The following is a 20,768-nucleotide window of genomic DNA, read 5'->3' as shown; positions in this document are numbered from 1 at the left end:
CCATTGAGAATGATATTCTCTGTGGGTTTTTCATAGATGGCTTTTGTGATATTGAGGTATGTACCCTCTATCCCTATACTCTGAAGAGTTTTAATCAAGAGAGGGTGCTGTACTTTGTCAAATGCTTTTTCTGCATCTATTGAGAGGATCATATGGTTCTTGTTCTTTCTTTTGTTAATGTATTGTATCACGTTGATTGATTTGCGGATGTTGAACCAACCTTGCAGCCCAGGAATAAATCCCACTTGGTCGTGGTGAATAATCCTTTTAATGTACTGTTGGATCCTATTGCCTAGTATTTTGGTGAGAATTTTTGCATCCATGTTCATCAGCGATATTGATCTGTAATTCTCCTTTTTGATGGGGTCTTTGTCTGGTTTTGGGATCAAGGTAATGGTGGCCTCATAAAACGAGTTTGGAAGTTTTCCTTCCATTTCTATTTTTGGAACAGTTTCAGAACAATAGGTATTCATTCTTCTTGAAATGTTTGGTAGAATTCCCCTAGGAAGCCATCTGGCCCTGGGCTCTTGTTTGTTGGGAGATTTTTGATGACTGCTTCAATTTCCTTAGTGGTTACAGGTCTGTTTAGGTTTTCTATTTCTTCCTGGTTCAGTTTAGGTAGTTTATACATCTCTAGGAATGCATCCATTTCTTCCAGATTATCTAATTTGCTGGCATATAGTTGCTCATAATATGTTCTTAGAATTGTTTGTATTTCTTTGGTGTTGGTTGTGATCTCTCCTCTTTCATTCATGATTTTATTTATTTGGGTCATTTCTCTTTTCTTTTTGATAAGTCTGGCCAGGGGTTTATCAATCTTATTAATTCTTTCAAAGAACCAGCTCCTAGTTTCGTTGATCTGTTCTACTGTTCTTTTGGTTTCTATTTCATTGATTTCTGCTCTGCTCTTTACTATTTCTCTTCTCCTGCTGGGTTTAGGCTTTATTTGCTCTTATAGCTCCAGCTCCTTTAGGTGTAGGGTTAGGTTGTGTATTTGAGACCTTTCTTGTTTCTTGAGAAAGACTTGTATTGCTCTATACTTTCCTCTTAGGACCGCCTTTGCTGCATCCCAAATATTTTGAACAGTTGTGTTTTCATTTTCATTTCTTTCCATGAATTTTTTAAATTATTCTTTAATGTCCTGGTTGACCCATTCATTCTTTAGTAGGATGCTCTTTAGCTTCCATGTATTTGAGTTCTTTCCAACTTTCCTCTTGTGATTGAGTTCTAGTTTCAAAGCATTGTGGTCTGAAACTAGGCAGGGAATGATCCCATTCTTTTGGTACCAGTTGAGACCTGATTTGTGACCTAGGATGTGATCTATTCTGGAGAATGTTCCATGGGCACTAGAGAAGAATGTGTATTCTGTTGCTTTGGGATGGAATGTTCTGAATATATCTGTGAAGTCCATTTGGTCCAGTGTGTCATTTAAAGTCTTTATTTCCTTGTTGATCTTTTGCTTAGATGATCTGTCCATTTCAGTGAGGGGGGTGTTAAAGCCCCCTACAATTATTGTATTGTTGTCAATGTGTTTCTTTGCTTTTGTTATTAATTGGCTTATATAATTGGCTGCTCCCATGTTAGGGGCATAGATATTTACAATTGTTAGATCTTCTTGTTGGATAGACCCTTTAGTATGATATAGTATCCTTTCTCATCTCTTATTATAGCCTTTGGTTTAACATCTAATTTGTCTGATATAAGGATTGACACCCCCGCTATCTTTTGGTGTCCATTAGCATGGTAAATGGTTTTCCACCCCCTCACTTTCAATCTGGAGGTGTCTTTGGTTTTAAAATGAGTCTCTTGCAGACAGCATATCGATGGGTCTTGTTTTTTTATCGAATCTGATACCCTGTGTCTTTTGATTGGGGCATTTAGCCCATTTGCATTCAGGGTAACTATTGAAAGAGATGAATTTAGTGCCATTGTATTGCCTGTAAGATGACTGTTACTGTATATTGTCTCTGTTCCTTTCTGGTCTATGTTACTTTTAGGCTCTCTCTTTGCTTAGAGGACCCCTTTCAGTATTTCTTGTATGGCTGGTTTCGTGTTTGCAAATTCCTTTAGTTTTTGTTTGTCCTGGAAGCTTTTTATCTCTCCTATTTTCAGTGACAGCGTAGCTGGATATAGTATTCTTCGCTGCATATTTTTCTCATTTAGTGGTCTGAATATATCACGCCAGTCGTTTCTGGCCTGCCAGGTCTCTGTGGATAGGTCTGTTGCCAAACTAATGTTTCTACCATTGTAAGTTACAGATCTCTTCTCCCGAGCTGCTTTCAGGATTTTCTCTTTGTCTCTGAGACTCGTAAGTTTTACTATTAGATGTCGGGGTGTTGACCTATTTTTATTGATTTTTGAGGGGGGTTCTCTGTGCCTCCTGGATTTTGATGCCTGTTTCCTTCCCCAAATTAGGGAAGTTCTCTGCTGTAATTTGCTCCAATATACCTTCTGCCCGTCTCTCTCTTTCTTCTTCTTCTGGGATCCCAATTATTCTAATATTGTTTCATCTTATGGTATCACTTATCTCTCGAATTCTGCCCTCGTGATCCAGTAGTTTATCTCTCATTGTCTCAGCTTCTTTGTTCTCCATCATGTGGTCTTCTATATCACTGATTCTGTCTTCTGCCTCATTTTCCTAGCAGTTAAAGCCTCCATTTTTTATTACACCTCAATAATAGCGTTTTTGATTTCGACTTGGTTAGATTTTAGTTCTTTTATTTCTCCAGAAAGGGTTTCTCTAGTATCTTCTATGCTTTTTTCAAGCCCAGCTCGTATCTGCATAATCGTCATTCTGAACTCTAGTTCCGACGTCTTACTAATGTCTGTATTGATTAGGTCCCTGTCAGTCGGTACTGCCTCTTGTTCTTTTTTTTGAGGTGATTTTTTTTCTGTCTTGTCATATTGTCCAGAGGAGAATAGATGAATGAGAGAACAAAATGCTAACAGGGTAAAAACGACCCCAGAAAAATATACACTAAACAAATCAGAAGAGACCCGAAACCGGGGGGGAAGAAGGGGAAAGAAAGAAAAAAGAAAAAGAAAGAGATTAAAAAAAAAAAGAATATGATCAAATATGATCCAGCTGGTGCATAGATCAGTTCCACACACTAGATTTTGGGTGTATTTTGGTCTGTTAGAAGAAAGTGCCTCCCAAAATTTTAAAGAAAGAAAAGCTTATATATGTACAAAAATAAGGGTAAATACAATGAAGGGATGGAATATGACTGTAAAGATGAAAATTATAAAAGATTTTATAAAAGGAATTGATAAGTTGGTTGAAAAAAGAAAGAAGAGAAATTAAAAAAAGAAAGGGAGAAAATGTGATCAGGCAGGAGACTAGAACAAAGCCATACACTAGAGATTTTGGGTATATTTTGGTCTCTTAGAAGAAACTGTATCTCAAAAGTTTAAAGAGAGAACAACTTATATATATACCAACAATAATGTTAACTACTATAAAGGGATAGAATATGACTCTAAAAATGAAAAATAAAAAAGATTTAAAGAAAAGGGATTGATAAGATGTTGGTTGAAAAAGGGGAAAAGAAAAATTCAAAAAAGAAAAAGGAAAAAAGAAAATTAAAAAAATTAACTTTGAAAGCCTAAAGAATCAGGGGGGAAAAAGCCATGAATTCTATGTGCTGTATTCCCCTAGTGCTGGAGTTCTGCCATTCTCATTGATCGGTAAACTTGGTCTTGGCTGGCTGTTCTTGCTGATCTTCTGGGGGAGGGGCCTGTTGCCATGGTTCCCAAATGTCTTTGCCGGGGGCGGAATTGCCCCGCCCTTGCCGCATCTGGGCCAAGTAATCTGTTCGGGTTTGCTCTCGGGAGCTTTTGTTCCCTGCAAGCTTTCCGTAGAGCTTTGGAGGACGAGAATGAAAATAGCAGCCTCCCAGTCTCCCCCCGGAGGAGCTGAGGACTCAGGGCCCCACTCCTCAGTGAGCCCCCAGAGAAAAGCAGTCAATCACTCCCGTCTCCCCTGTCTCCAGCCACACTCCGTGCTCACCCAGCCTGTGACCAAGCGTTTCTATCTCTGACACACGACCCTGGGTGGATTCTCCAAACCCAGCAGATTCCTGCGGTGTGCTCCCGCGCCACTCCTCCTGGGAGAGGAAGGGGTGTCTGCCACTTGTTGGGTCCCTGCTGGAAGAGCAGTGGCCTGACTGTGCCACAGATCATGGTTTATGGCAACCCCGAGCTGAGAGCCCACTCCTCTGCTCCGTCTTTGCAGCTGGCTTCCCCACTCTGATACCTGGGAGCTCTGCCGCACTCAGGCACCCCTGGTCTTTCTGTGACCCCGAGGGTCCTGAGACCACACTGTCGCACTGAGGGTTCCACCCCCCCTACCTCCCCCACCCCCCCACTTAGCCACTGGTGTGACGTCCCTCAGCGGAACAGACTTCTAAAAGTTCCGATTTTGTTCTCCACTGTTCTATCTCTTGCCGGTAGCCGCTGACAGAGGCCCCCTCCCCCCACCGTCTGTCTTCCTGAATATCGCCTCGGATTCACTTCTCCGCACGTCCTACCTTCCAGAAAGTGGTTGCTCTTCTGTTCAGAGAGTTGCTGCTATTCTTTTCTTTGATCTCCTGTTGAGTTTGTAGGTGTTCAGAATGGTTTGATCCCTATCTAGCTGAATTCCTGGGACCAGACAAAATTTAGGTGTCTTCCTCCTCCGCCATCTTGCCAAAATTGTGATGATAGAAAGCTCTCTGTGAGTCCACTTATTCCAAACACTAGCTGGACTGATAATTTCTGTTCACTTCTTAATCGCCCTCTAATGCATATTTCCCTTAAGGCTTTTTCTGAGAGCTATAGAATTTCTCCATTATGTGAATTTCCAAAAAATGAAATTTTGTAGAGGAAGTCTTAATTTGACTCTTGATAATTAATTTTTAGTTCCAATCATTTGCTACATAGCTTTTCAAATATCACTTTTGCTTTCTCTTTTGAAAACATATCTTGAGTTTTATTTTATTTTATTTTATTTTTTTGAGAGTCTCCAAGGGATGGGCCATTATCAGAGCTCAAGACTGATAACATGAGGATGTAATTACTCAGTGGCTTGTGATAAAATTATTTAGCTATTACTTCCCATTGGCTTGGGGGGAGAAGTGAAAAGTAGTGTTTATTAGCCTCATGAAAATCTTGTGGTTTTTTTTTCCCCCTAGAGAAAGCAAGAATTCAAACTAATGTTTCAAATATTTTACTTTGTTCGACCTGGGATAATACACACGTTGTTGTGTAGTCCACATTTTTTAATCATAATATATTTTTACTTGGCTTCTTTTAGGTTGCATTAAGAGGTTATTTATGAGGAGTTTCTGTTGATAATTGAGGAGAGAGAGATTCGTCTTTGCCCAACTATTCTATGTCATTTATCACTAATGGCTTAATTTCCCAGCATCAGTGTTTACTTTTGAACTTAAGAATTAAATAAAGTGGGTCCAATAAAGGCCATTTTCAGTATAGATTACAGAGAATTATTATAAATTATCTTGGGGCCAGATTTTAATCAGTTTATTCAAGTTGCCTTGTTTAGGGTCATGTAAAAATTTGAAGAAAAATGTCTAGTATACAAATGTTTTCTCTTCACATTTTATTAAAAGTTTAATATAATTTTTGGCATTGTTTTCACCACACTCCCTAATTTGTTTCACTTTGAAGTAGTAAAGTTCCTGATAAAATATGCTTTTTAGGAGACCTTTCTAAAAAAATATGCTTTGGCCTTCCCAGGGCAGTCAGACAGAATATTAAATTAAAGATTCAGTTGCCATGGTTGAGGTTGAGTCAGCTACTTAGTGCTGACTCTTCAACATCATTCTCTTCTTTATCTCTGACTTGGTCAGTTTTCCCTTGAACTTGAACTGTTGGCTTTTTGAAAACTGGGGTCAATGATGACAGAGATTTGAGTTTCAAATCAGCACCACTTTAATTAATTATGATTTTCTTCTCCTGACTGAAAGATATCTGTTCAATTCCAGAAATTTGAAAAGAAATATTTAGATATAAACAAGCTTCACCCACTCTTTAAGTGACTCCCTTTTTCTCCATTTCTGTTTGAGAAATGCAACAAAATCTTATCTGGAGTAAGCTTTCACTATTAGTAATTTTTTAGTACTACCAAATATGCTAAAAGGAGAAAATATAAGAAGTTTTGATTTTTGTTAACTTTGCTACTTCTGTGTGTGTGTACATGAGATAAAATTCTTTAGTAAATATTGAAATTTGATAATAAACTAAATATATCAATGGTGCTTAGTAGTCTTGGCTGTCAAAGGTCCACTGTTTGTGTACTGTCCTTCCTATATATTAGGTTGCAGAGTAAGCATGTTTATCAATAAGTTATGCAGGTTACTGTAGACATAGGAATATTTCATTATCTAGGTATGGATTTGTAGATTTCTGATTCTGTTTTCATTTTAAAGTGAAAGATGGCATAACTATGGGGAAAATACAAAACCTTGCAAGACTCTTAGTGCCTTATCCTATTGCTGAAGTAGAGTCTTTTATTTCAAGTTTATCATTTCAGTTACTACAATAAGAATGATTATATTTATGGTTTTTCTTTTTTCCTAGATTCATCCTCTGGATGTCTAAAGGCCTCAACTCATCAGGGTGCAATAGATGTTTATGTCAGCCAACTAGGGAAAGTGGAGTTGAAATCCCATGCAGGTTAGCCACGTAGAATGTTCTATTTTGATATATGGTGTATGGAAGGTTTATGTAACATCCAGGAAAGAGATGGTCAGATTATTTTATCTATACTGACATCATGAGTCAAGAAAATTTCTTCTGATAGAATTTGATTTAAAGACTGATGGGGGGGAGGCACCTGGGTGGCTCAGTCAGTTAAGTAACTGCCTTTAGCTCAGGTCATGATATCGGGGACAGAGCCCTGCATTGGGCTCCCTGCTCAGTGGGGAATCTGTTTCTCCCTCTCCCTCTACCCCTCCCTCCCCACCTCATGTTCTCTCTCTCTCTCAAATGAATAAATAAAATCTTTTAAAAAATAAAATAAAATAAAATAGACTGGCCAGAGGGGCACCTGCCTGGCTCAGTTGGTAGAGCATGCAACTCTTGATCTTGGGGTTGTGAGTTTGAGCCCCACACTGGGTGTAGAGATTGCTTAAAAATAAATTCTTTAAAAGGAGAAAAAGAAAAGAATAATAAAGACTGACTGGAATACTGGCCCTCTAGACCAATGATTTTTGAAACTTTTGGAAGAGATGGCCATAAAGACTCTTGTTCCCTTTGTAGTGCAAACAAAAATGTTAAAATATATTGACTGTTACTGTGGAATTATTTAGTGTTAGTGTTTGGGTTTTTCAGTTTGGTTTTATGTCTGAAATAGAATATTCTTTGGAGGGAAAATGCTCCCATACATTCTTTTGGAAGCTTTTCTACCATCCTGTAATACGACCTTCTCAAGCCATCACTCTATGGTAATTCTTTGCAATGTGTGATCCTGAAATAAAGGTATCATCAGGAAGGCCCTCTAAAGTGATTGTTGACTTAATCTCTTGAAGTATTAAGTCTTATTATGACGTGTCTCTTTATATAATCTTATTTCTGTTACAAATAACTTACTCTAAGAATTCAAGTATTTCATTAAAACTAATACGCTTTTTAGTCATATGAAGACTGAATATATGTCTGTGTGTACATGGTGGCAAGTGGCTTGGATACTTGGAGTAGCTTGGCCATAGGGGCTGAAGTGACCTGGGTGCAGAAAGTTAAGAATACGTAGCTCTGTTTAAAAATTTTTTTGAATAAAATCTAGAAGATCTTGCATATTGGCCAGAATAGGGCTATATATGTATAACAAGGAAAATACTTCCTTACAGAAACCAGTTATTCTTGCTGTTAGCAATTTCTTGGTCATGTTGGCTTAATAGTTTTTGTTCAACAAGGGTCTCTTGTCAGAGTGTCAAAATAAAACTACAAACACAGAGACCTAAAACAGAAGTTTTTTTGTTGACACACAGATGTGATTTGATTTCTCAAGATTACATTTTTTTCTTTTACAATAGGATAATATTGTGTTTTCACTGAATTCCTGAGAGCTTCAGTAATGCCATTCAGGATATTTTATAAGTGCCATAAAAGTCATATAATGCATTCTCTTATTATGAAGGCCCTAAGAGAAAAAATGTAAACCATTACTAATTTACTATAACTAGTAACAGAGTACAAAGTTTTCAGTAAGTAGCTCTTATATGAAAGTTATTTCCTGTTTGTATGGATGGACAAAAAAGTAAAATAAAACAAAAAACATTGTTAATTTTCATCCACATAAAATATTTTTGAGCATTATTTGGGATGTTGTTCCAGTAACTTATTGAAATAGCATATGATGTTGCAAGATTTGATTAAGTTTATAATTTTGTGGGTTTTCCTACTGGGACTGGCATGAAGCTTAAAAATAACTGGAAACAAAAATTTCTGTCTTACTTTAGGTCTTTGAATTCTAACTACACTTAGGAACAGTAACTTTTTAAAAAGAGTAATGGAGGGGCGCCTGGGTGGCTCAGTCGTTGGGCGTCTGCCTTTGGCTCAGGTCATGATCCCGGGGTCCTGGGATCGAGCCCCACATCAGGCTCCCTGCTCTGCCAGAAGCCTGCTTCTCCCTCTCCCACTCCCCCTGCTTGCGTTCCCTCTCTCAATGTGTCTCTCTCTCTCTGTCAAATAAATAAATGAAAATCTTTAAAAAAAAGAACAAGAATGACCCATTTAAAAAAAAAAAAGAGTAATGGAAAATTATTCAGGATTCTGTTGCTTAATGGTTAGTATAGACATCTAGAATCTTTTCCAGCTCTGCCCCTGTCTTGCTGTAGGATTTGGGAGCCAACCACTTGAGTCCCTTAGATGTTCTCCATTTTGCCATGTGAAAAAGAATGTTGCATGCTTGTTTTCTCTCTTCCTATGAGTTAACCTTATTAATTCTTTCAAAAAGGCTTTATTTAGGCTTAAGAGTCAGACCTGCATCTGAGTACTGACCCTTCCATTTAAAATTTGTCCTTGATGAAACCAATGATCTTAATATAGTATGTCTTCAGTAAATGGTATAGTTAGTATCAGTTCACATTTTAATGTAAAAAAAATGGTATTGATGTCAGTAACCATGAAAACAGTTTATGAAGTGAAAGAGGTTGAAGATGTAGCAAGAGCCCTTCTTTCTAAAAAAGATAGTTAAGGATGGGACCTTTGGGAAAGTTTTCAAGTCATGAGAATTCTTTCACAGACAGTAATGGAGTTTCAGTAGTGACAACTTTTTTTTTAAGGATATGGAGAGAGATGAGGATAGAAGTAGTTGCATTGCTTAACATTTTTAAAGCTCTCACAGATTTAACATCTCTTTCTCATTTAAGAACAGAAAAAAAGGGGCGCCTGGGTGGCTCAGTTGGTTAAGCGACTGCCTTCGGCTCAGGTCATGATCCTGGAGTCCCAGGATCGAGTCCCGCATCAGGCTCCCTGCTCAGCAGGGAGTCTGCTTCTCCCTCTGACCCTTCCCCGCTCTCATGTGCTCTCTCTCTCTCATTCTCTCTCTCAAATAAATAAAATCTTAAAAAAAAAAAAGAACAGAAAAAAAGTATTCATAAAATTACCACATTTGATGTATTTGGAGATAAAAAGTCCTACAGAAAAGTTTTAAAAATCTATTTTTTTCTTCTTTTTAAAGTATGTTTGGTAGAGGGGCGCCTGGGTGGCTCAGTCGTTAAGCGTCTGCCTTCGGCTCAGATAATGATCCCAGGGTCCTGGGATTGAGCCCCGCATCAGGCTCCCTGCTTGGCGGGAAGCCTGCTTCTCCCTCTTCCACTCCCCTGCTTGTGTTCCCTCTCTCGCTGTCTCTGTCAAAGAAATCTTTAAAAAAAGAAAAAATAAATAAAGTATGTTTGGTAGAAAAACATGCATCTTCTATTCATTCTGAAATTTTCCAGGTTTTTTTTTCCCCCGGAATCCCTCATATCTGTTGTTATAGGGAATCTCCTGTCAGTAGTTTACATTTAAAACCTGAAAAGCAGTTTGTTTTATAAATAAAATAACCCAGTTGTAGTGATATGCTTCGTTCTCCCCCACCCTTTTTGAGGGGTAATTATGAGAGTTTATCAGTTTTACCCCAGACTTTCTAGCTCCAGGTAGGAAGGCGGAGAAGATAAGAAATTAGGGGAACTTGGGCTGATGTTAACCAAACTAAAAGACAAACAATGACCCATAAATACGTGCATTTTAAAAGGAATCTTTACAACATTCACAGTGAAAGTCCTCCTGACCACCTTTGTCCACAGAGGAAATCTGCTTAACGTTCTATGGCCGGGGCCTCTTACTTTATTTGATATATGAGAAACAAAGAAAGAAAAACTTCTGAAACAGGAGTGTGTTGGTGAGTTTGCACTGCAACCTACGTAGTTGTTTTGGAAAATTATATGTTAGCTAACAGAGTACTTTTTCTTATTTCCTCCTTTAGAAGCTTAAATTACTATAAGATTGTAGTGGAAATAAATGTCTTGTTTCAGGTACCCAAAAGACTGTAATCCATTGAAATTAGTTACTTGAAATTCAAATGTTCCCTTTTTTTTATTATTATTTCTCACAACCACCCCTCCCTCCCCAGCACACATGCACAAGGTACAACCAAAAGCCCAAGAGCTTAGGATTCTAGTTGTGTCATAGTGATCAGTGAAATCACAAGTCCTATAATGTGATGAGGGAGCAGTGTGTGAAATACCACAGTGGTTAAGAGCATGGGCTCTGTTGTCATTGAAGTGAAGCTAGATTCCAACACTAGTGCTAGTGGGAACTTGAGCAAGTTCTCATTTTAAAATTGGTATTATAATAATACCTCATAAAGTCGATATATAGATTAAAAGAGATAATCTAATTAAGCTGTCTTACTCTCAGTAGATGCTCAATTAATGGTAAATATTATCTACAAGCTACATGTGTAGTAAACTACTCACTTTTCTGATACTGGATAAGCTGACTAGGGCTATTGGCAAAAGAAGTTCATAATATTTTAATGACTCATGCCTTGACAGAAGTTACTGTGAATGCCTTGGAAGTAAGGAGAAGACACTGCCATTTATAAATATTTTTTTTTAAAGATTTTTTATTTATTCATTTGAGAGAGAGAGAGAAAGCAAAGTACAGTCAGGGGTTAGGGTTGGAGAGAGAGGGAGAAGCAGACTCCTGGCTGAGCAGGGAACCTGATGTGGGGCTCAATCCCAGGACCCCAGGATCATTACCTGAGCTAAAGGCAGATGCTTAACCGACTGAGCCACCCAGGTGCCCTGCACTGCTGGGTAAATAAAGTGTGCTAAGGAGTAAAGACAGTGTTCTAGGAGCAATCCTACCCTTTCAATCATCTTTCAAGTAGCCCCTGGTACTTTTGATTTCCTTGCATTAATAAACTTTTTAAAATTTATTATAGGCTCTATTCTTGTCAAGGCCACATCTTCTCTTCAAGCTCATTTACAGCTATCAGGGAAAGAGGTTGATGTGAACTCAGAAGTCCATGTTCAAGAAATGACTGAAGTTCACAAAGATGATGGTGTAATAATTACTGGTAAGGGTGCTGCATTTTGCTATGTAAGATAAATAGTCATCATCCATATGTAAGTAGAAATATGGTATACTTAACTGCAGTTTTACTCTTTTATTCCTCTCCATTATCACATTTTGCTGTTTGACACTCTTTTCTTCTAACTGCTTAGCACAATGCAGACATTTCGTTTGAAACACTCACCAAGATGGCATTGGGTAAAATCAATTTGAAAATTTTTCTATCTCTAGGAGATGTTTGCACACCCATGTTCACAACAGCATTCCTCACAGTAGCTAAAAGGTAAAAGCAACCCAGATGTCTATTGATGGATGACTGGATAAGTGAAATGTGGTATAGACATACAGTGGAATATTATTTAGCCTTAAAAAGGAAGGAAATCTTGTCACATGATGCAACATGGATGAACCTTGAGGACATCATGCTAAGTAAAATAAGCCAGTCACAAAAAGACAAATACTGTATGATTCCTCTTATATGTGATATCTAAAGTAGTCAGATTCATAGAAACAAAAGTAGGGGAAGGGGAAAATGGGGAGTTGATCAATGAGTATAGCGTTTCAGTTTTTCAAGATGAAAGAGTTCTGGAGATCTGTTGTACAACGATGTGAGTATACTTAACACTATTGAACTGTAAACTTAAAAATGATTGAGATGGTAAGTTTTATGCATTTTTTACCGTAATTAAAAATTTTTTAAGACCATGATTTTTTTTTTCTGGTACACCTGCTTTCTAACTCTTGGCCTTAAAAATCATCTAAATATATATAGTACAAGACTCAAAGTTAACTTTATATGATTGGAATAAACACAAATGTGGTTTGGTATTATGCACATTGTAAACTTGCTCTTTTAAAACAACAAATTCTCAGTCCCAGAAATGTGAATGGCTTTTGCACATTTTTTTCTGATTACCTCTGGCTGCACTGATGGTTGATACTATTTTTTAAAATATTTATTGTATACATATAGTAAATACATGTACACAGTACAAAAAAGGGGGGAATTAATGCTGGTGAAGTTTTCTTTCAAATCTTACAAGAATGGCATTGAAAAGGACATTGAAAAAGTGTGTGGTGGTGGTGGTGGTAACAGTGGAGTGTCTTCAGGAGATCAGTTTCAGTTTTAAATACAGGCATACCTCAGAGATCTTGTGTGTTCAGTTCCACACCACTGCATATTTTCAGTTTCCCAGTGCATATAAAAGCTATGTTTATACTATACTGTAGTAAGTTAAAGTGTCCATTAGCACTGTGTCTAAAAAAAAATGCAGATACCTTAATTAAAAATGCTTTATTGCTAAAAAAAATTGCTAACCATCATCTGAGCTTTCAGTGAGTCATAATCTTTTTGCCTTGATGTTGGTGGCTGGTGACTGATAAGGGTAGTGGCTGCTGAAGGTTGAAGGTTGGGGTGGCTGCGGCAATTTCTTAAAATAGTAGTGAAGGGGCTCCTGGGTGGCTCAGTTGGTTAAGCGACTGCCTTCGGCTCAGGTCATGATCCTGGAGTCCCAGGATCGAGTTCCACATCGGGCTCCCTGCTCAGCAGGGAGTCTGCTTCTCCTTCCGACCTTCCCCCCTCTCATGTGCTCTCTCTCTCTCTCTCTCAAATAAATAAATAAAATCTTTAAAAAAAAAAAAAAGTAGTGAATTTTGCAGCATTGGTTCTTTTACAAATGATTTCTCTGTAATGCATGATGCTGTTTGATAGTATTTTACACATAGTAGAACTTTCAGAATTAGAATTATTCCTCTCAGATTCTGCTGCTGCTTTATCAAGTAAGTTTATGTAATATTCTAAATTCTTTGTTGTCATTCCACCAGTCTTCACAGCATCTTCACCAGGAATGGATTCCATCTCGAGAAACCACTTTATTTATTTATCCATAAAAAGCAACTCTTCATCCATTAAAATTTTATCTTGAGATTGCAGCAATTCAGTCACAGCTTCAGACTCTACTTCTGCTTCTAGTTCTTTTCCTCTTTCCACCACATTTGCATTTACTTCCTCCACTGAAGTCTTGAACCCCTCAAAGTCATCCACGAATCAACTTCTTCCTGCTAATGTTGATATTTTAATTCTTTCCATGAATCATGAATGTTCTTAATGGCCGCTAGGATGATTAATCCTTTTCAGAAGGTTTTTAATTTACTTTGCCCAGATCCATCAGAGAAATCACTTTCTATGGCAGCTATAGCTTTATGAAATGTATTTCTTAAACAATAAGACTAGAAAGTTGAAATGACTCCTTGATCCATATGCTGCAGAATGGATGTTGTATTAGCAGGCATGAGAACATTAATCTCATTGTACATTTCCATCAAAGCTCTTGGGTGACCAATGCATTGTCAGTGAGCGGTCATATTTTGAAAGGAATCTTTTTTTTTGAACAATAGGTCTCAACAGTGGACTTAATATTTAGTAAACCATGTGGTAAACAGATGGGCTGTCATCCAAGTTTTGTTGTTCCATTGATTGAGCACAGACAGAGTAGGTTTAGCATAATTTTTAAGAGCCCTAGGATTTTCAGAATGGTAAATGAACATTGGCTTCAACTTAAAATCACCAGCTGCATTAGCCTCTACCAAGAGAGTCAGCCTGTCCTTTGAAGTTTTGAAGCCAAGCATTGACTTCTCCCTTCTAGCTATGAAATTCATAGGTGGCATCTTCCTTCAATATAAGGCTGTTTGTATACATTGAAAATCGGTTGTTTAGTGTAATCAGTTGTTTAGTGTAGCTACCTTCATTAATGATCTTAGCTAGATCTTCTGGATAATTTGCTGCAGCTTCTGCATTAGCCCCTTGTGCTTCACCCTGCACTCTTAGTTACAGAGACAGCTTCTTTCCTTAAACCTCATGAACCAGCCTCTGCTAGCTTCAAACCTTTTTCTTTCAGCTTTCTCACCTCCGCCTTCATAGAATTGAAGAGTTTTAGGGCCTTGCTCTGGATTAGGCTTTGGCTTAAGGGAATGTTGTGGCTGGTTTGATCTTCTATCCAGACCTTTAAAACTTTCTCCATGTCAGTAATAAGGCTGTTTCACTTTCTTATCATTCATGTGTTCACTGGAGTCATACTTTCAATTTTCCTTCAAGAAGTTTTCTTTTGCATTCACAACTTAGCTAACCATTTGGCACAAGACGCCTAGCTTTCATCCTGTCTTGACTTGGGACAAGGCTTCCTCACTAAACTTAATCATCTTTAGCTTTTGATTTAAAGTGAGAGATGTGTGGCTATTCCTTTCACTTACACACTTAGAGTCTATTGTAGGATTATTAACTGGCCTAATGTTGGCACAATATTGTTGTGTCTCAGGAAATAGGGAGGCCTAAGAGGAGAGAGAGATGGGGGACTGGCCAGTCCATGGGGCAGTCAGAACACACACATTTATCAGTTAAGTTTGCAATCTTGTATGGGTGCCATTTGTGGTCCTTCAAAACCGTCACATTAGTAACGTCAGAGACCACTGATCACAGATCACCATAACGTGTAATAATAATGAAAAAGTTTAAAATATTGTGAGAATTACCAAAATATGACACATAGACACAAAGTGAGCAAATGCTATTGGAAAGAAGGTACCAATAGACTTGCTTCGTGCAGGGTTGCCACAGACCTTCAATTTGTGAAAAATGCAATGTCTACAAAGCACAATAAAGCAAAGTGCAATAAAGCAAGGTATGCCTTTATTCATTTTCTATGTCATAAAAGTTTAAAAAGTAATTTGTTGAAAATCATAGAATCTTAACAAAAAGCATAACAGGTAATAAAAATAAGACCTGTACACCCACCCTCATCTAACTCAGTGCCCAATGGGCAGACTCTTAGTGACATAGTGAAAAAAAATTTATTTTATTTTTTTAAATTTCATTTATTATTTTATTTATTTATTTATTTTTAAAGATTTTCATTTATTTGACAGAGAGAGACACAGCGAGAGGGGGAACACAAGCAGGGGGAGTGGGAGAGGGAGAAGCAGGCTTCCCGCTAAGCAGGGAGCCCGATGTGGGGCTCGATCCCAGGACCCTGGGATCATGACCCGAGCTGAAGGCAGATGCTTAACGACTGAGCCACCCAGGCGCCCCGACATAGTGAAAATTTGATGAAAATTAACTGTATTAAATATAGTAAGAATCAACTTCTTGTGATCTCTTCTCTTGATTTTAATAAGGAGAAAATAGAGTTACCTTTTTTAGTCCCAGTAATCTAAAGCAATAATATAAATTTGTTTAATAATGTTTTGAATGATAGCTTAATCAAATTATTTTACATATATTAAGAATTTTTGAATTAGAAGTTAAAGTTACTTTGTCATTTTTTAATGTTACTCACAGAATCATGTGCCTTCCTGTAAATTTAGATTTAGTTTTAATTCAGTTTTAAAACCCTATTTTCACCACTTCAGCCATTAAAAAAAAAGACCTCATTAAATCATTTAAGAACACTTACTAGTCTGTCACTGGATAAAATCAGTATCTGCAGACCTGATCTCTTTTCTCTTGCCCATTCTTATTCCACTAAACCAGTACCACCTCAAGCATAATATAATTAAAAACAAACATCAGGGCGCCTGGGTGGCTCAGTCGTTAAGCGTCTGCCTTCAGCTCAGGTCATGATCCCAGAGTCCTGGGATCGAGTCCCTCATCGGGCTCCCTGCTTAGCGGGAAGCCTGCTTCTCCCTCTTCTACCCCTCCTGCTTGTGTTCCTGCTCTTGCTGTCTCTCTCTCTCTGTCAAATAAATAAATAAAATCCTTAAAAAAATAAAATAAAAACAAACATCATCTTTCCTTTGCCTAGCTCCTCCTCCTGTCTTCTGTATTTTCCTTTATTTGGTCAGTCAGGCACTCAACAAACTTTTATTGATTATTGAGCCAGACACTGCTAGAAACTAGGAACGAAAGGTCTCTCTGTCATCTGAGAAGCTTACATCCTAGTAAGGCAAGAGAAATCAGTGAACATAATAAAGTGGAATAAATGTATTAAAAGTTTGTATATGGGATAATGAAAGCATGTATGTGACACATCTAAATTAGACTAGCATTGTGAGTTTGAAGAAGTGAGAGAAGTGCAGTATAGCTAGACTACAGAGAGTAGGGGAAAGTGGCATAAAGGAAGGCTGGAGACTTTGGGAGGGGTCAGATCATACAGGGCTGATTTGAATTTTATACTAAGTGCATTGCAAAGGCACCAAAAGGTTTTCATCAGGGTTTACACAACCAAATCTATGCATTACAAATATCACTGAATGTTGAGTGGAGAAAGATTGGAAAGGACAATGGTGAGTGAAGAAAAAGCTAATTAGCATGTTACTGCAGTAATTCACAAGAAAGAGATCAGTGGCCTGGACTCCACAGTAATCTATCTTAAACTCAACAGACACATAAGCCTTCAACAAATTTTGGTTGAAGAAATAGATAAATGGATGCTATGAGGAAGATAAATGCTTACTTCATTTGTTATTATGAGGCTCCTCAGAGTATTTGTTTTTGTGTGTTATATGTTATTATGTCTTATACTCTAGTCCCTCCCTCCTTCCTAAACCAGGAAGGCCCAAGTTGCAGAATGAAGTTTATTTCCTGCCCACAGCATAAGAATCTAGGTACTGATCAGCAGAACTTTTTTTGTAGAGTACCACATGACATACTATTAGCCCCAGATGTATCTATAGATTGTCTCTCATACTAGGTTAAATCCATTAGAGTAATTGTGCAGAGGAAACTCAGATAAAAACAGAGCAGTTTTTCTCTTTGGAGAGAGCTGTATGAGCAAGTGACTGAGTTTATAGAAACTTTCATATTTCATTTTAATTCTAAAACTGTTTGGTGCCCAGATCAAACGGATGGGATAATTTAAGAGGCCTAGAAAATCAGGGCAGATTGCTTTTTCTGTGGAGATTTCCAACATGAAACCCAGTTGTGGAAATAATGAGCAGCTTTATTTGTGAGTTGTTATTATAGGCAGCTGAGCTCAGCTCATCTGGGCCTTCCTTACAGAGCCTATGAAGCACAGAAACAGAAATACCCTCACTGCTAAGAAGTCTGGATTGTATCTGTACTGCATGATTTCTGCAAAAAACCATGCCAGTAAAAATTAGTCCCTAGGGCTCAGGCTTCCCACAGGGTTTGATGTGCCAGCCTTGTAATTTTATTTGATTTCCTGCTTCATGGTTTCCTTCGCTGTTGTTGTCACTAATAACTGTATATAGTACAATTCTTAGAGTGATTTACAAGTAGTATATGCTATTCTGAGGTCAAAAGAAAGCCCAGGACTCTCAGGCTGAAACATTCATGTACTTTAAAAGCTGTGCACAGCGTGTATTCTTTGGAGAGCATTTTTTAATCTTTATAAGATCCTTGATTCCAAGTTTCGTGCTCTACCCATTTATGGCAAATTTAATGAGTGATGAGTGGCTTAGGTAACGTATTTCTTGGAAGAAATTGACTTCTCTATTAGGTTTTAGTCTTGATTCATCAACTTAGATATGAAACCTCACTGTGGTATATCAAGACATTATGTGAGCCCAAAACTGCAGGCAGTACAAAATCCTTTTGTCTTAAAGCCCCCAGTTTAAATGTTTAGAGCGTATTAGAGATAAAGCTTGTTGCCAGCCAAATGATGTTTGTCCTTGTCTGCTTAGTAGAGAATGTGATACTACTAGGTTCTCTTTATTTTAGTCAAACTGGAAATGTAAAGCATATAAAAAATTAATTTATTTGGGATTAGACCACCAAGTCAAAAGAGAGTTCTCAGCTTGTTTTTAGGCCAGAGAGTTATACATTTAATGGTATTGTGATTTATAATGGAAAACTGGTGCATGGGTTGGAAAAGAGATTCAAATGGGACTAAGCCCACAGAATGCCACTTTTAAGATCTAGTGACAGTGTTTTCCCTCCAAATGGGTAAAAAACCTAATTTTTGATATGACTCATAGAAATAATTCTTTTTTTAGAGCACACTGAAGTTTGAGTTTTCTCCAAGCTTACAGCACATGGATTTGTTGGTTTTGTAAATGTGCTTTAAGATGACATGGAAAAAATTCAGTAAGAGAATGAAGAATACTATAGGTTTATGGCTGTCTGCTTAAAAATACTTTGACAGGGAGCTAATGTGGAAAAACTGCTTTCAGATTGTGCTTTTAATGTGTTTTTGTTTCCCCATCATTTTTTAAAGTATAAGATACTGGGAATGTCATAGAAATTAGACATCAACTTCATTTGTTAATGTTTACCAAAAAAGACCAGGTTTTGGGGCGCCTGCGTGGCTCAGTTGGTTAAGCGACTGCCTTCGGCTCAGGTCATGATCCTAGAGTCCCTGGATCGAGTCCCTGGATCGAGTCCCGCATCGGGCTCCCTGCTCAGCAGGGAGTCTGCTTCTCCCTCTGACCCTCCCCCCTCTCATGTGCTCTCTCTCTCATTCTCTCTCTCTCAAATAAATAAATAAAATCTTTAAAAAAAAAAAAAAAAAGACCAGGTTTTGTTTCTTTTCATCTGCAAACATTACCTGTAAGGCTAAATAGTAAATATGTTAGATTTTGCAGGCTACATTTTGTTTCTGTTGCATATTGTTTTTTGGTTTTGTTTTTTTTATAACCCTTTAAAAATGTAAAAGTCATTCTTAGCTCTTAGGCCATAAAAGCAGGCCTCAGGCCAGATTTGGCCTGCGGGCTATAATTTGCTGACCCCCTGGACTAGAGATCAAAGTGCAGGCCCTAATCTTAGAGCATATGAATTCTGTTTGTAATGGCTGGGGATTTTGTTTGTTTTTGTTTTTGTATTTATTTTGGTCATTTAAGAAATACTGAACCACAGCCAAATCTTACCCTGAATGACCTCTTCCCAGTAATGAGGAAAAAATGATTTGTGCCCATAAAAGTGTGATTATGTAAGATTTAAGAAACAGTGCAGCCATAGAAGATATATACAGTGGCAAATAAAAACACAAAAATGTTCAACATCACTAGCCATTAGTGAAGTGTAAATTAAAACCAGAATGAAATACTACCTATTAGAATGGATAAAATAAAAAATACTGATAATACCAAATGCTGGCAAGGATATGGAGAGATTGGATCTCTCCTACATTGCTTTTAGGAATGTAAAATGATACAGCCACTCTAAACTTCAGTCTGGCAGTTTGTTAAAAAATTAAACATAAAACTACTATATGACCCAGCAGTTATACCCCTGGGCATTTATCTTGGAGAAATGAAACTCTAAGTTCACATAAAAACCTATACACAACTATTTATAGCTTTATTTGTAATTCCCAAAGCTGGAAATGATGAAAATACCCTTCTGTCAGTAAATGGTTACACAGACTATAGTATGTCTATATAATGGAATACTATTCAGCAATAAAAAGGAATGATCTGGGTGCGCCTGGGTGGCTCAGTCAGTTAAGCGTCTGCCTTTGGCTCAGGTCATGATCACAGGGTCCTGGGATGGAGCCCCATGTCGAGCCCTCTGCTCTGTGGGGAGCCTGCTTCTCCCTCTCCCTCTGCCTGGCACTCCCCCTGCTTGTGCTTTCTCTCTCTGTGTCAAATAAATAAATAAGATCTTAAAAAAAAAAAAAAAAAGGAATGATCTATTGATATATACAACTTGGATAGAACTAAAGGGCAGCATGCTGAGTGAAAAAAAGCCCGTCTCAAAATGATATACACTGTATGATTCCATTTATATAACATTTTTGGAGTGACAGTATTATAGAAATTGAGAATAGACAAGTGGTTGCCAAAGGTTAGGGAAGGAGAGGGAGGATGAGACTCTAAAGAGACGTCACAAAGGACTTGCTTTGTGGTGATAGAACAGTTCTATATCTTGATTATAATGATGTTATAAATGTGATAAAATGTCATGACAGTATACACAAAAAAGTGAGTGTATGCAAAAAATGATGAAATCTGAGTAAGGTCTGTAGTCTAATTAATTGTACTTTGCCAACCAATTACCTGGTTTTGATAATGCACTATGATTATGTGACCATTGAGGGAACTGGGTTCATGGGTACACAGGACCTCTGTGTACTATTTTTGCAACTTATTATGAGTCTTTATTATTTCAAAATAAGTTAGCATAATAGAGGGAATGAGAGGGGGAAAATAAAGGGGAGAGGGAGAAAGAGAAGAAAGAAACAATGGAGGCTTCCAGTCAAGAAGTGGAATAAAACGGACTGATAAACCCTTTTATCTAAAACAACAACAACAAA

The 20,768-nt window shown here is 37.6% G+C and overlaps 1 protein-coding gene across 6 annotated transcripts in view; it reads left to right on the top strand.

Moving 5' to 3' along the window:
- Positions 1-20,768, top strand: part of FAM185A (family with sequence similarity 185 member A) — a 70,532-nt gene that overhangs the window by 42,563 nt on the left and 7,201 nt on the right. For 3 of the 6 annotated variants that reach the window (XM_078060051.1, XM_078060048.1, XM_078060049.1), the window contains exons 6-7: positions 6,580-6,675; positions 11,432-11,566. The exons of 1 other annotated variant lie outside the window; for it this stretch is intronic. In XM_078060051.1, the coding sequence (XP_077916177.1) occupies positions 6,580-6,675; positions 11,432-11,566 (231 nt within the window). The remainder of the gene's footprint in view (positions 1-6,579; positions 6,676-11,431; positions 11,567-20,768) is intronic. 2 more of the 6 variants (XM_078060050.1, XM_078060052.1) reach the window with 2 other exon arrangements.

Source organism: Halichoerus grypus, chromosome 12 (genome assembly GCF_964656455.1).
Source record: "Halichoerus grypus chromosome 12, mHalGry1.hap1.1, whole genome shotgun sequence".
Taxonomy (NCBI): domain Eukaryota; kingdom Metazoa; phylum Chordata; class Mammalia; order Carnivora; family Phocidae; genus Halichoerus; species Halichoerus grypus.
This window is presented reverse-complemented; position numbering and strand designations above follow the sequence as displayed.